The 13,207-nt window shown below is 42.5% G+C and overlaps 1 protein-coding gene across 1 annotated transcript in view; it reads right to left on the bottom strand.

The window, feature by feature from the left end:
* The window catches only part of RNGTT (RNA guanylyltransferase and 5'-phosphatase), a 270,093-nt gene extending 261,881 nt beyond the window's left edge, over nucleotides 1-8,212 (bottom strand). The window contains exons 1-2 of the mRNA XM_066358895.1: nucleotides 7,935-8,212; nucleotides 1,758-1,867 (exon numbers count right to left, since the gene is read on the bottom strand). Of these exons, the coding sequence (XP_066214992.1) occupies nucleotides 1,758-1,867; nucleotides 7,935-7,998 (174 nt within the window). The 5' untranslated portion in view covers nucleotides 7,999-8,212. The remainder of the gene's footprint in view (nucleotides 1-1,757; nucleotides 1,868-7,934) is intronic.
* Between the last annotated feature and the right edge of the window lie 4,995 nt (nucleotides 8,213-13,207).

Below are 13,207 nucleotides of genomic sequence, written 5' to 3'. Positions count from 1 at the left end.
CCAAATTTTGGTGTAAGTCAAAACACACCCTAGCCTCACACAAATGAGACACTTGCACTTTTAACAGTCCAAAATGGCGTAGATAAGCGTACCGGGGGACGCCAACTCCCTCACTCATCCGCTTCATTACTGTTTTCTTCCGCCACGCACAACCAAACTAGTTAGCCCATGTAGTTCATAAGTACGACACTAACAGTGTAAGCCAAAACACTCACATCTCAAATTTTTTTAAGTTTTTACAGGTGTGAGCTTCATAAATCCAAAACGCCATTTGTTGAGACCATCATAACCTGAGGACTCCCTGTAACCACTTTTCTCTTGCTGCTTTTAAGATTCTCTGTTTGTCTATAATCTAAAGTTCTGTTGTTTTAAGCCACTCAGTTTGTGGCAACTTGTTACCGCAGCTCTAGGAAACTAATACAATCAGTACAATGTCAGAATAACATAAAAAATTACAGTTTCATTCAGGAAAATAGTTTGGCACATTCTTGTACATTAACCATATACTCAGCAATCATACCCTTGGGTACCTGTCCCAGAAAAAATGAAAACTATGTATCTGTACATGAATGTTCGTGCAGCTTTATTCACAATACCCACAACTGGAAACTATTCTCTTGTTAAATGGTTAAATAAATTCTGGTACATCCATAGAACTGAACAATATTCAGCAATAAAAAGGAACAAACTTTTTGTTGCTAGATGCAACAACTTGTATAGACTACAAGGGAATTATGTTTAATGAAAAAAGCCAATCCCAAAACATCACATACTGTTTTATTCCATTTATATAAAATCCTCAAAATGATCAAACTATAAAGATGCTAATCTGAACAGGGTTGGGGGTAGGAAGGAGTCTAAAACAGCTCTGTAAGTACTACCATGACTCTATATGTTAGCTCAAACTGCAAAGAGCTATATACGCATATACACAAATGAATGCACATAAAAACTGCTAAAAACTAAAAATAAGGTCTGCAATCTACTCAATGGTTCTGTACAATGTTAATTTTCTGCCTTTAATATTGTACTACAACTACATAAGATGTCACCATTGGAAAGAAACAGGGGAAGGGTTCATAGTACTGTGTACAATTTTTGCAATTTCAAAATAAAATGTTTTAAAAGATAAAAATAAGCCACCAGCCCAGGCCAGTGGTTCAATGGATAAAACGCCTAACCCAGGGGTCAGGAATCTTTTTGGCTGAGAGAGCCATGAATGCCACATATTTTAAAATGTAATTCCGTGACAGCCATACAACGACCTGTGTACATCAGGCATTATCCAATAAAAATTTGGTGTTGTCCCGGAGGACAGCTGTGATTGGTTCCAGCCACCCGCAACCATGAACATGAGCGGTAGGAAATGAACGGATTTCCTACTTGAAAATTTCCTACATGAGAACGTTTTATATTTTTAACGTTATTATTTTTTTTATTAAAGATCTGTCTGCGAGCCAGATGCAGCCATCAAGAGCCACATCTGGCTCGCGAGCCATAGGTTGCCAACCCCTGGCCTAACCTGTGCACCAGTGGTCGTGGGTTCAACCCCCAGTCAGGGCACATAGGAGAAGCAATCAATTAATACAAAACTAAATAAAACAACTAAGTTGATGCTTTTCTCTTTATCTCTCTCTTTTTCTCCCCTTTCCTTCCTCTTTCTCTCAAATCAATGGGGAAAAAAAATTTAAGCCGCATGAAGAACGAAAGAGAAATAAAGCATATTAAATGATGATCAAAAATATTTTGTTTCTTACCTTCAGACTCTTTAGATAATCTGAGAGCATACTGGGATGGAACCGATTTTCTTCAGCAACTTGACTATCATATCTTGGTCCTAACATGGTCTTCAGAGGTAAGAATCTTCCTAAACAACATGAAGATGGGAAACAATTTTCATTTTTTTAAAAGAGGTCCAGGTTAAAACTCTATAATTAGCAATTCTCAAAATCACTTTCTTAAATTATTTTAAATGAACTGCTCATGAAACATTCTCAATCTAAACTATACTTTTAAAAGATGCTGCCTTGGAACTTTTGAGAACAACTTAAGTTCTAAAGTTTTGAGAACAACTTAAGTTCTAGAAATTGACAAGCAAATATACAGCAAAAGAGAAATTACCAGGTAATAGAACTTCCATAAAGACTCTTAAGTTTAGGCCCTGGCCAGTTGGCTCAGCGGCAGAGCGGCAGTCTGATGTGTGGAAGTCCAGGGTTCAATTCCTGGTCAGAGCACACAGGAGAAGCGCCCATCTGCTTCTCCACCCTTCCCCCTCTCCTTTCTCTCTGTCTCTCTCTTCCCCTCCCGCAGCCAAGGCTCCATTAGAGCAAAGTTGGCCCGGAAGCTGTGGACAGCTCCATGGCCTCTACCTCAGGCGCTAGAATGGCTCCGATTGCAGAGCAGCAGAGCTATGCCCCAGAGGGGCTGAAAATCACCCCCTGGAAGATCGGGTGCATGTGGGAGTCTGTTTGTCTGCCTCCCCCCTGCTTCTCACTTGGGAAAAATACAAAAAGAAAGAAAAAAAAGGGCTAAAACTCTTAAGTTCTAAACCACTACATTAAAAAATTACTACCTTAAAACCTTTAAAAATATGGCACTAGAAAACTGATAACAGAGTGAATTAAATCAATTCTTTCAAATTCCTTATTATACCTTTTTAATATGAGCTTGGAACTCTCTCCACCTTATGGACCTTATCTTACATCTAAGATAAGTATCATGCTGAGAATCATGCTAACCAAAATCATTCTCCAAACAACTATCAGTGATTATAACTCAGCAAGACTAACTGATCTTTTTGGTCTTTTATTCTGAATCACAATATAAGTATAGGAGAAGTTACCTTATATAATAAATTTTTAAATCACCCATTTTAACTAATTTATATTTTTAAAACACAATAAAACAATAAGAATTAATATCTACCTAAAATAATATCTCAGTGAAATTTTAACATCTGTCCAGAGGCTTTAACCTAAAATTTCATAAAAATAACTTTAAATTTTTTATTTTCTGCAAAACCACTCAAGATTACCAATAACCTCCACACTGCTAAATCCAATGGTCACTTCTCAGTTCTTAAACAACGAATCACTTTTTAATTCAAGAGGGAGCCCCTGATTCACAGTCACTTGGCTTCCCAGATGCTACATCCTCCTGGCTTTCTTATCTCTCTGGCCTTTCCTTCTCAGTCTCCTTTACTGGCTCCTCCTTATCTCCCTGAGCCCTCTATGCTTTGCGCCAGTGCTCTCTCCTTGGACCTCCTTTCTACCTACACTGATTCCCCTGGTGTCTTATTCAGTCTCCTCCACTTAAAAGTCACCAATGTACTGATGCCTCATAAATGTCTATCTCCAGCCCAAACCCCTCCCTTAACGCTAGCAGTTATCACTGCCTACTTGACTTAGTCTCTACTTGATGTCTTACCAACATCTCAGACATGATATCCAAATCTGAGCTCTCAATATCCAAACTCCAAAACCTGCTCCTCTCATAGTAACATAATTTTTTGCTAGCTCAGGCCAAAACCTTTAGAGTTGGCCTTGAATCTTCTCTTTCTCACACACTGAACATCCAATCCATCAGCAAATCCTATCACATCTATATTCAAAATAAATTCAGAATCTGCCCTGGCTGGTTGGCTCAGTGGTAGAGCGTCGGCCTGGCATGCAGGAGTCCCAGGTTTGATTCCCAACCAGGGCACACAGGAGAAGTGCCCATCTGCTTCTCCACCCCTCCCACTCCCTTTCTCTCTCGCTCGCTCTCTCTCTCTCTCTCTCTCTCTCTCTCTCCCCCTCCCACAGCCAAAGCTCCATTGGAGCAAAGTTGGCCCAGTCGCTGAGGATGGCTCCCTGGCCTCCACCTCAGGCACTAAAAAATGGCTCTGGCTGCAACAAAGCAAAGGCCCCAAATAGGCAGAGCATCGTCCCCTAGTGGGCTTGCCCAGTGGATCTCAGTTGGGGTGCATGCAGAAGTCTGTCACTGCTTCCCCTCCTCTCACTAAAATAAAAATTTTTTTAATTTATACAGGCCCTGGCCAGTTTGCTCAGCGGTAGAGCATCAGCCCAGTGTGTGGAAGTCCTGGGTTCAATTCCTGGCCAGGGCACACAGGAGAAGCACCCATCTGCTTCTCCACCCTTCCCCTCTTCTTTCTTTCTATCTCTTCCCCTCTCGCAGTCAAAGCTCCACTGGAGCAAAGTTGGCCCGGGCGCTGAAGATGGCACCATGGCCTCACCTCAGGTGCTAAAATGGCTTCAGTTGCAACAGAGTTATGGCCCCAGATGAGCAGAGCATCGCTCCCTTGTGGGCATGCCCGGTGGATGGGTCGGGCACATGCAGGAATCTGTCTCTCTGCCTCCTTGCTTCTTACTTAAGAAAAATACAAAAAATGAAATAAAAAATGTTTATATATTTCCAGAATCTGACCACTTCTGACTACCTCTACCTTTATTTCACCTAGATTTAATGAACGCCTATTATGTACCAGGCATTATTCTAGGAGTATAGAATACATTAATAAAAAGAAAAAAGAGGTAAGAATCCCTGATAGCGCTTACATACTTCTGGAAAAATATAAACCATAAACTTATTATAAACATAATAAATAAGCAAATAATATGGTATATTAGAAGATTCATTCCATTAGATGGTTGGATCTCTCTCTCCAACCATCTACCTAACTGTTCTATTAATTCAAGATAATTCATGTGTCAGCTACTCCGGGAAGTCTTCCCTGGTTCCCTTCCTCCTCCCCATCTCCTCTTACCCAACCTCAAAAAGAGAATCAGGTCCATTACCTCCGGTATCCCATAATATTCTATAATACTCATTATTGCATTTATTACAACAGAACTGTGTTTTAAAATAATAGTTTGCTATTCCCCTAAGACTATATGCTGGCCCTGACCAGCTGGTTCAGTGGATAGAGCGTCAACCTGGCATGTGAACATCCCAGGTTCAACCCTCAGTCAGGGTTCACATGAGAAGTGACCATCTGCTTCTCTTCTCCTCCCTCACCCCCTCCTCTCTCTATTCCTCTCCCCCAACCAGTGGCTAGATTCGTTCAAGCGTCAGCCCTGAGCACTGAAACAGCTCAGTTGATTCGAGCATCGGCCCCAGATGGGGGTTGCCAGGTGGATCCTAGTCTGGGCACATGTGGAGTCTATCATCCCTACTCTCACTTACAATAAATAAATAAATAAACAGACTATACACCTTAAAGATTAAGGTGTGGGACTGTATCATAATCATCTCAGTAGTCCCAAAGAGTAGCATAAAGTCAACATTCAAATATTTCCTAAGTAAAATGACTTCAAAGTTACCGTCACTATCACAAGACTGTCTGGTATTTATATGCCCAGTTAGTTCCTAGTAAGTCCCTTACCCATGGCAGGTACAAAATAATTTCATATTCAATGACCTGTAAGAAATAAGAAGTTTATTTTCTTCAAAGTATTCACTTGAAATCTATCACTCAAAAGGGGGAAAAATAATTTTTCAGAAATAAAGCTTGGCCCTCTCTACAGGAGCTCTCTCATTGGGAGTCTGGTTTAATTAGAAAAGGAGACTTCACGGTGAAACAGATTATATATAATTAGCACCATCTTCTTTCTGATTCAGGAAAGTTATGAACTTGTAGTAGTAATAAAATGTATCCTAATGTTTAAAGTGAGAAAATTTAAGCAGGCATAATACATTTTCCTACATATGCAAAATATTAAAGAAATTATACAATAAGCATGCTTATTATAAATCAGAAAAAAGTGGGGGAAAGGAGGTAGGAAATGAGAATGGGAATGATCCCTCATTTTTCACTAAAGCTTACAAGAATATAGTTAGTATTTCTTACTCTGCCATTATAAAACACTGCTAACTCCTCATTTCCCATTCCACAATGTGGCATGAACACTTCTAGAACATAGACAAAACTTTAAGGGGAATTCAGGAAAACATCAGGAATTTTATGTTGCATTCACTTTACTTTCTAATAAGCATCACAAGCTGAAGCACTATTGATTACTAAGGAAAGACCCGTTTGGTTGTCAGGAGGCCTGGGGTTCTGTCCAGAGACCACCATCAAATAGGTGCACTTAGTGGCTTGTTCAACCACAATAAGTGAGAATCTAGCTTTTGGGGGCCAAAATATTTCAATACTAAATTGGAAATAATTTTTATTCTTGACCTTTCATTCCCAGCAGAGGAAGGGAAAAAAGATATACAACTCTTGTTTCCCAGAGAGGCATAAAACTGCCTGTAGCTCAGTACCGCACCTGCTGCAATCAACCCCCAGTCAGTGTTATATCTGTCCCACTTTTAATCTAACAATAAGTTGGTATTTTAATATTTGTCAATGGCATCCTGCAGACTATGTTAAAATTCTGATTTTTAAACTATTTTTCTAATTAAAAAAAAAATCACTTTGACAAGAACTTCTTTATGATTTTGTTTTTCTCACAAATCAATGTAGCAGGTAACTAATGAAAGGATCCAGAAAATAAGCTCCAGCCTAAAAAAGAAGCCAGACATCCAAGTTTAGATGATTGTCCATAAAGTCATAGAGAAAACCACATGTAAAAAGAAAGGATTCAATATTAAGTTAGAAGTGGTAAGGGGAAAAAATTCAAAATTGCTGGAGAGTAAGAACTAGAAAGAAAACTAGAACTCATCCATAAGATAACCCAATTTTAAATCCCACAAATGATCTGGACACATCCCAAAGAAGATAAATGAATTGCCAAGAAGCACATGAAAAGATGCTCAACATTAAACCACAATAAAATAATACTAAATACCCACTAAAGTGGGTAAAATTAGAAAGCCTGATCACACCAAATGTTGGAGAGAATGTGAAGCAAATACAACTCTCATATACTGTTAGAGGAAATGTAAAATGTTAAGACTGGAAAAAGAGTTTGACAGTATCTTAAAATGTACACCTACCATATGATCCATTCCTATTCTAGAGATTTACACAAGAGAAATGAAAGCATATGATCATACAAAGAATTGTACATGAATGTTCATAGCAAGTGAATTTGTAATAGTCAAAAACTGGACACAACCCAAATGACCAGAAACGAGTGAATGAATAAATAAATTGTCATGTGTCCATACCAATGGAATACTACTCAGCAGTAAAAAGGAATGAACTATTGCTACATACAAGAACATAAATAGGTATCAGAATAATAATCCTGCGTGAAAAAAGCTAGAAAAAAGTACATACCAAATGTTTCCACTTATTTAAAAAACATACAGAACATACAAATTACCTTATAGTGACAGAAAGCAGATCAGAGGCTCCCTAAAGAGGGAGAGGTTACAAAAGGGCGGGAGGAGATTCAGAGGTGATGGGTTATGTTGACTATCTTGATTGTTGTGATGGTTTCTTGGGCTGTTTCATATGATGTGTGTGCATATAGTCAAAATTTATCAAACTGTACATTTTAAAGTTTATTGTATGCCCAACTCAAAAAAATGGGAGGAAAATCCACATTAAGTCATTTTTAAAATGTTTTAACCTCCAGTCTCTTGTCGATCCATTACATCGCAGAAAACTGCCCCTCCACTTTAGCCCTCCTCCATCTCAAGACCGACGTTTGTCCCTTCCCTTTCTAACCCTGAAATGTTCACAAACTTCCCAGTAAGCTTCAAAGTATTGTCCACCGTACTCTTGGGTCCTCAGCTCCTGCCACACAAACCTCGCGTCTACCTTCCCGTCGGCAATACGTAGCCTTTCCGGACAGTGACAAGTGCCTCCATCCACGGACCCACCCCCTCCAGTCTACGTTCCCAAACACTCACCCACGAAGCTCCATCGCACCGAGCGCATCCCGATCCTGAAATACCAGTAACGGGCACGCAAACACTGACAGCTGCGCCCCTCCGACGGTCCACCACAGAAGCTGCCTGTGCGGGGAACCCGACCGGCTTACCTGCCACCGGCTGGCCGCGTCTCGGACAGTTGAGCCAACGCGGCGGGATCTTATTCTGAGCCATGACTTGAGGCGGTGCAGAGCTGCCCCCTCCGCCAACGCTCGCCGCACCTCCGCCGCTGTCTCGCGGTCCGCTCCGCACGGGAGCTGCGAAGCACCCGAATCTCGGCAGAGGTGCAGACCTCTGCCGCTCCTCCCCGGATAACGTCAGGGTCTGCGCGCCACTTTCATTCAGGATCAACTCCACCGCTCTAGGCGAGCCCACAATGCACTGCTACTTCCGCCCAAAAGGCCCCGCCCCCTGCTTTCCGAGGTTAGAGGGGAAGCTCCGCGGCGGGATGGGGCGGAGTAAAAGCCTAGCCGACTGAGAGGATTGGGTTTTCTCTCGCTCCGCCCCACCGAGAGCCCGGCGCGCGGGTAAACAGCTTTGCGCAGGCGCAGTCGCCCTCGTTTAGGGCTGGCGAGTAGCAGGTAGTAAGTAGGTGGAAACCCCCCAAAATGAAAAGAAGTTAAAACCGTTTCAATGCGTGTCCGCAGCTTTCCTAACGGCATCGCTTTTACTTAATGAAAGGGCCTTCCCACCGTTATCACAGCTCAAGAGCCCGATCGCCCTATTTCGGCCAAGCTTGCGTCCTGGATGGATCTGGGTTTGATTTGGAATTTGGGAAGTTTTCCCTGACTTGGGGCAAGAGAAGAAGTTTAAGAGAATTTTAAGGGCGAAGGATTTTTCTGGGGAGTACCCCAAATGAAGGCTTTCTCTTCGGAGAGGTACTTCTGCAGATCCGTGTAATATCTGAAATTAATCCAAAAACATTTGTTAAAAGTTTTGTAGGCCCTGGCAGGTTGGCTCAGTGGTAGAGTGTCAGCCGGGCGAGTGTAAGTCCCGGTTCGATTCCCGGTCAGGGCAAACGGGAAGGGACCATCTGCTTCTCCCTCTCCTTTCTTTCTCTCTCCCTCCTGCAGCCAAGGATCCATTGGAGCAAAGTTGGCCTGGGTGCTGAGGATGGCTCCATGGACTCTGTCTCGGGCGCTAGAATGGCTCCGCATGCAATGGAGCAATGCCCCAGATGGGCAGAGCATCGCCCCCTAGTGGGCTTGTGTGGTGGATCCCAATTGGTCGCATGCAGGAGTCTCTGTCTCCCTGCTTCTCACTTAAGAAAAATACAAAAAAAAAAAAATTTGTTTGGAGCAAAGTGTCAAAGCATATTTGGGAAGCTTAGACTGTAGGAGTCTCAGTGTATCACTAGCAAAGGCAGGAATTATCCAGTGGAGTACGATATGTGGCGCTGTTCTCCTTTGCCTTACCAAATGGTCTTTTCCTTCCAGTGAACCGGGGGTGATTAGAAACATTTTATAAAAGCCGTCTGGTTGTAGGACTTCCTTTAGGTACATACTAGGTTAAGTTAATGTATTAAATATAAAGCTGCCCTGGCCGGTTGGCTCAGCGGTAGAGCGTCGGCCTGGCATGCGGGGGACCCGGGTTCGATTCCCGGCCAGGGCACACAGGAGAAGCGCCCATTTGCTTCTCCACACCCACCCCCTCCTTCCTCTCTGCCTCTCTCTTCCCCTCCCGCAGCCAGGGCTCCATTGGAGCAAGGATGGCCCGGGCGCTGGGGATGGCTCCTTGGCCTCTGCCCCAGGCGCTAGAGTGGCTCTGGTCGCGGCAGAGCGAAGCCCCGGAGGGGCAGAGCATCGCCCCCTGGTGGGTAGAGCGTGGCCCCTGGTGGGCGTGCTGGGTGGATCCCGGTCCGGCGCATGCGGGAGTCTGTCTGACTGTCTCTCCCCGTTTCCAGCTTCAGGAAAAAAAAAAAAAAAAAAAAAAAAAAAAAAATATATATATATATATATATATATATATATATATATATATATATATACAAAAAGCTGGATGATGGCAAGTTAACTATAATGTAACCCCTTGGCTGTAAGCGAAAATGCACTGTTTGAACTGCAAGAGTGTGAAGTTTGGGGAAATATTTCTTATATTTAGAAATTAAATTTAACGGGGTAACATTGGTTCATAGGAACACACAGGTTTCAGGTGTACATCTCCGTGGTATATGATGTGTGCCCATCACCCAAAGTCAAACCATCTTCTGTCATGGTATATTTGGCTCCCTCTAACCCCCAACCACCACTACCCTCCTACCCCCCTGACTGCTTATGTCTATGAGTTTCAGTTTTTTATCCCATATATGAGTGGAGGGATATATTTAAAGAGTCGATGGGAAAATTATGGGGCATTTCAGTCCCTATATGCCTGGACCCTCCCTCTCAGCATTAATCAATCTTCTTCCATAGAGACCACCCAATGACTACCTCTGTGAAAGAGACTGAGTTAGGTCACACTCTAGGTTTGTCCCACTGTTCTGTCTGCTGAGACCTTTTGTGGAAAGCATCACTCCTCCCTTGACAGAACAAAATAAGATTCGGTTTCATACTGAACAGCAGTCTGCCTAAGTGATGCTCAATTCTCTGCTACCAGAGAGAGCGTGGCCCTGCCTATGCTTGGACTTCAGACATCTATCTAGCCTCCAAAAATGTAAACCAATGAATTTATGTTGTTTTAAGCCACTCAGTTTTGGGTACTTTATTATAACAGCTCTAGAAAACAAATACAAGGCCCCACAACACCTGAATCTGCTGCTCTAACCCATCTGCTTGGTACTAGAGCTCTCGGAGCTGGTGTTCTCTGTACCTAAGTCCCTATGCCTTGTATAAATCAGACAACTTTTCCCAAACCCTTTTAAATTTACCTGGTACACTCTTGAGGTTTTAGTGCACAAGAATATGTTATAAAGAGCTCAGACATTCAGCCACAAATACTAAATCACTGTTTACTGTAAAAGCACTGAAGTCCTCAAGAGCAGAAACCTTTAGGTTTCTCTTCTGGTGGCAAGCATCAATTCAGGTATCTGCCAGCACCTCCACAGGCCTCAGTGGCTAGGGGTCTACTGTCCCTGTTCCTGAGGTGGGGGTCCACCCCAGAAAATGCCTTTGGACCCAGAGATTCATCTACCATCAGAGGGCTCCTCAACTATATTAATTTCCTAGAGCTGCCATAACAAAGGGCTACAAATCAGGTGGCTTAAGACCATAGAAATTTGGTCCTGACTGGTTAGCTCAATCGTTTTAGAACATCATTCCAGAACACAAAGGTTGCAGGTTTGATCCCTGGTCAAGGCACATACAGGAAGCAGCCAATGAATGCACAACTAAGTAGAGCAATAAAGAGATTCTCTGGCTCTCTCTTTTTCTCTCTCTCTTTCCCTTGCCCCTCCCCCTCCCTTCCACTGTCTCTCTAAAATCAATCAATAAATAATAAAAAATAAAATAATTTTTAAAAAACACAAATTTATTCTCTCAGTTCTGGAGGCTAGAAGCTTGAAATCAAGCGTTGGCAGGGTCATGTTCCTTCCAAAGCCTCTAAGGAAGGCCAGCGGTGGGACTCAGCCAGTTCACACAGGTTCAGCAGAACCGGTAACTAATTTTTGTTGAGTTCAGTGAACCCGTTGTTAAAATAGCACTTGTAATCAGGGTTCTCTCTAAGGTGGGTGCCTGGGCAGCCGTCCAATGTGGAAATCACAAATTTACATTTCTTACTCTTTTAACATTCATCTTCTCTCTGAACAAGAACCCAAATTCCTGGGGTTCAGGAAAGCTTGTGTTTCTGAAAGCCTAGATATGCCTCCAGAGGTAAGGGTGGGTGTTATGGGTTGAAGTGTCCAAAAAGATATGATGAACTTCTAACCTCTGGTACTTGTGAATGTGACTTTATTTGGAAATAGGGTCTTTGCAGATGAAATCAAGTTAAAATAAAGTTAGACTGGATTAGGGTAGCCTTAATCCAATATGAGTAATGTCATATGAAAAGGGAAATTTGGCCATGGTCATACATAGAGAGGAGAAAGGAATATGCCATGTAAAGACACAGACACAGGCCATGTGAAGACAGAGGCAGAGGTCGGAACCAAGGAATGACTGGGCCTACGAAAGGCTGAAGGAGGCAAGGAAGGAGCCTTCCTCAGTGGTGGGATTCAAATAATTTAACAACTGCATCTCAGCCCCAATGACTGTTTTAGGTATAGAAAAGCAATATAGCCTGACCAGGCTGTGGCGCAGTGGAAGAGTGTCAGACTGGGACGCAGAGGATTCAGGTTCGAAGCCCCATAATTGCCAGTTTGAGCACAGGCTCATCTGGTTTGAACAAGGCTCACCAGCTTGAGCCCAAGGTCGCTGGCTTGAGCAAGGGGTCACTTGGTCTGCTATAGCCCCCTCGGTCAAGGCACATATGAGAAAGCAATCAATGAACAAAGGAGCTGCAACAAAGAATTGATGCTTCTCATCTCTCTCCCTTCCTGTCTGTCTGTCTCTCTTTCTGACTTTCTATCTCTGTCACAAAAAACAAAAAATAAAAGCAATATACTGAAAGGTAGCTTATTATTTCATGCATTTAATACTTAAATAAGAACAATAAAAGAGGTACACAAAACTAGATTATGTTATAAGAGTTTAAAAATATTAATGGAAAAATATTAAATAATACCTGCAAAAAACCAATAAAACTGTTATTTCCCCCTTATTCAGAGAGCAGTCGTGTTTTTCAGAAAGTCAAAGACTAAGAGGCCTTAAAAATCACATTACATGTCCCTCCCTTTCTTTGTATACTGCTGAGAGCTACAAAGGATGAAATATGAGCAAATTCAAATTCACCTTCCCTTACTCCTTTCTACCAACAATGCTGAGCCTGCCTGACGAGTTTCGAGTCTTCAGGGGCACACTTTCAAACCGAATCTCCTCAGAGGCTCCAGATAGTCCCTCAGTGATCAGTGACTTCTAAACCAGGGGTCCCCAAACTTTTTACACAGGGGGCCAGTTCACTGTCCCTCACACCATTGGAGGGCCGGACTATAAAAAAAACTATGAACAAATCCCTATGCACACTGCACATATCTTATTTTAAAGTAAAAAAACAAAACGGGAACAAATACAATATTTAAAATAAAAAACAAGTAAATTTAAATCAACAAACTGACCAGTATTTCAGTGGGAACTATGGGCTTGCTTTTGGCTAATGAGATGGCCAATGAGCTCCTCTCACTGACCACCAATGAAAGAGGTGCCCCTTCCAGAAGTGCGGCGGGGGCCGGATAAATGGCCCTGGGGGCCGCATGCGGCCCGCGGACCGTAGTTTGGGGACCCCTGTTCTAAACCCTAGATTCATGTCTGCACTTTGTTAAAAGATAAACAGAGGCATGTTTAAAAATGTTAAG

This window comes from Saccopteryx leptura, chromosome 1 (genome assembly GCF_036850995.1).
Source record: "Saccopteryx leptura isolate mSacLep1 chromosome 1, mSacLep1_pri_phased_curated, whole genome shotgun sequence".
Classification (NCBI taxonomy): Eukaryota; Metazoa; Chordata; class Mammalia; order Chiroptera; family Emballonuridae; genus Saccopteryx; species Saccopteryx leptura.
This window is presented reverse-complemented; position numbering and strand designations above follow the sequence as displayed.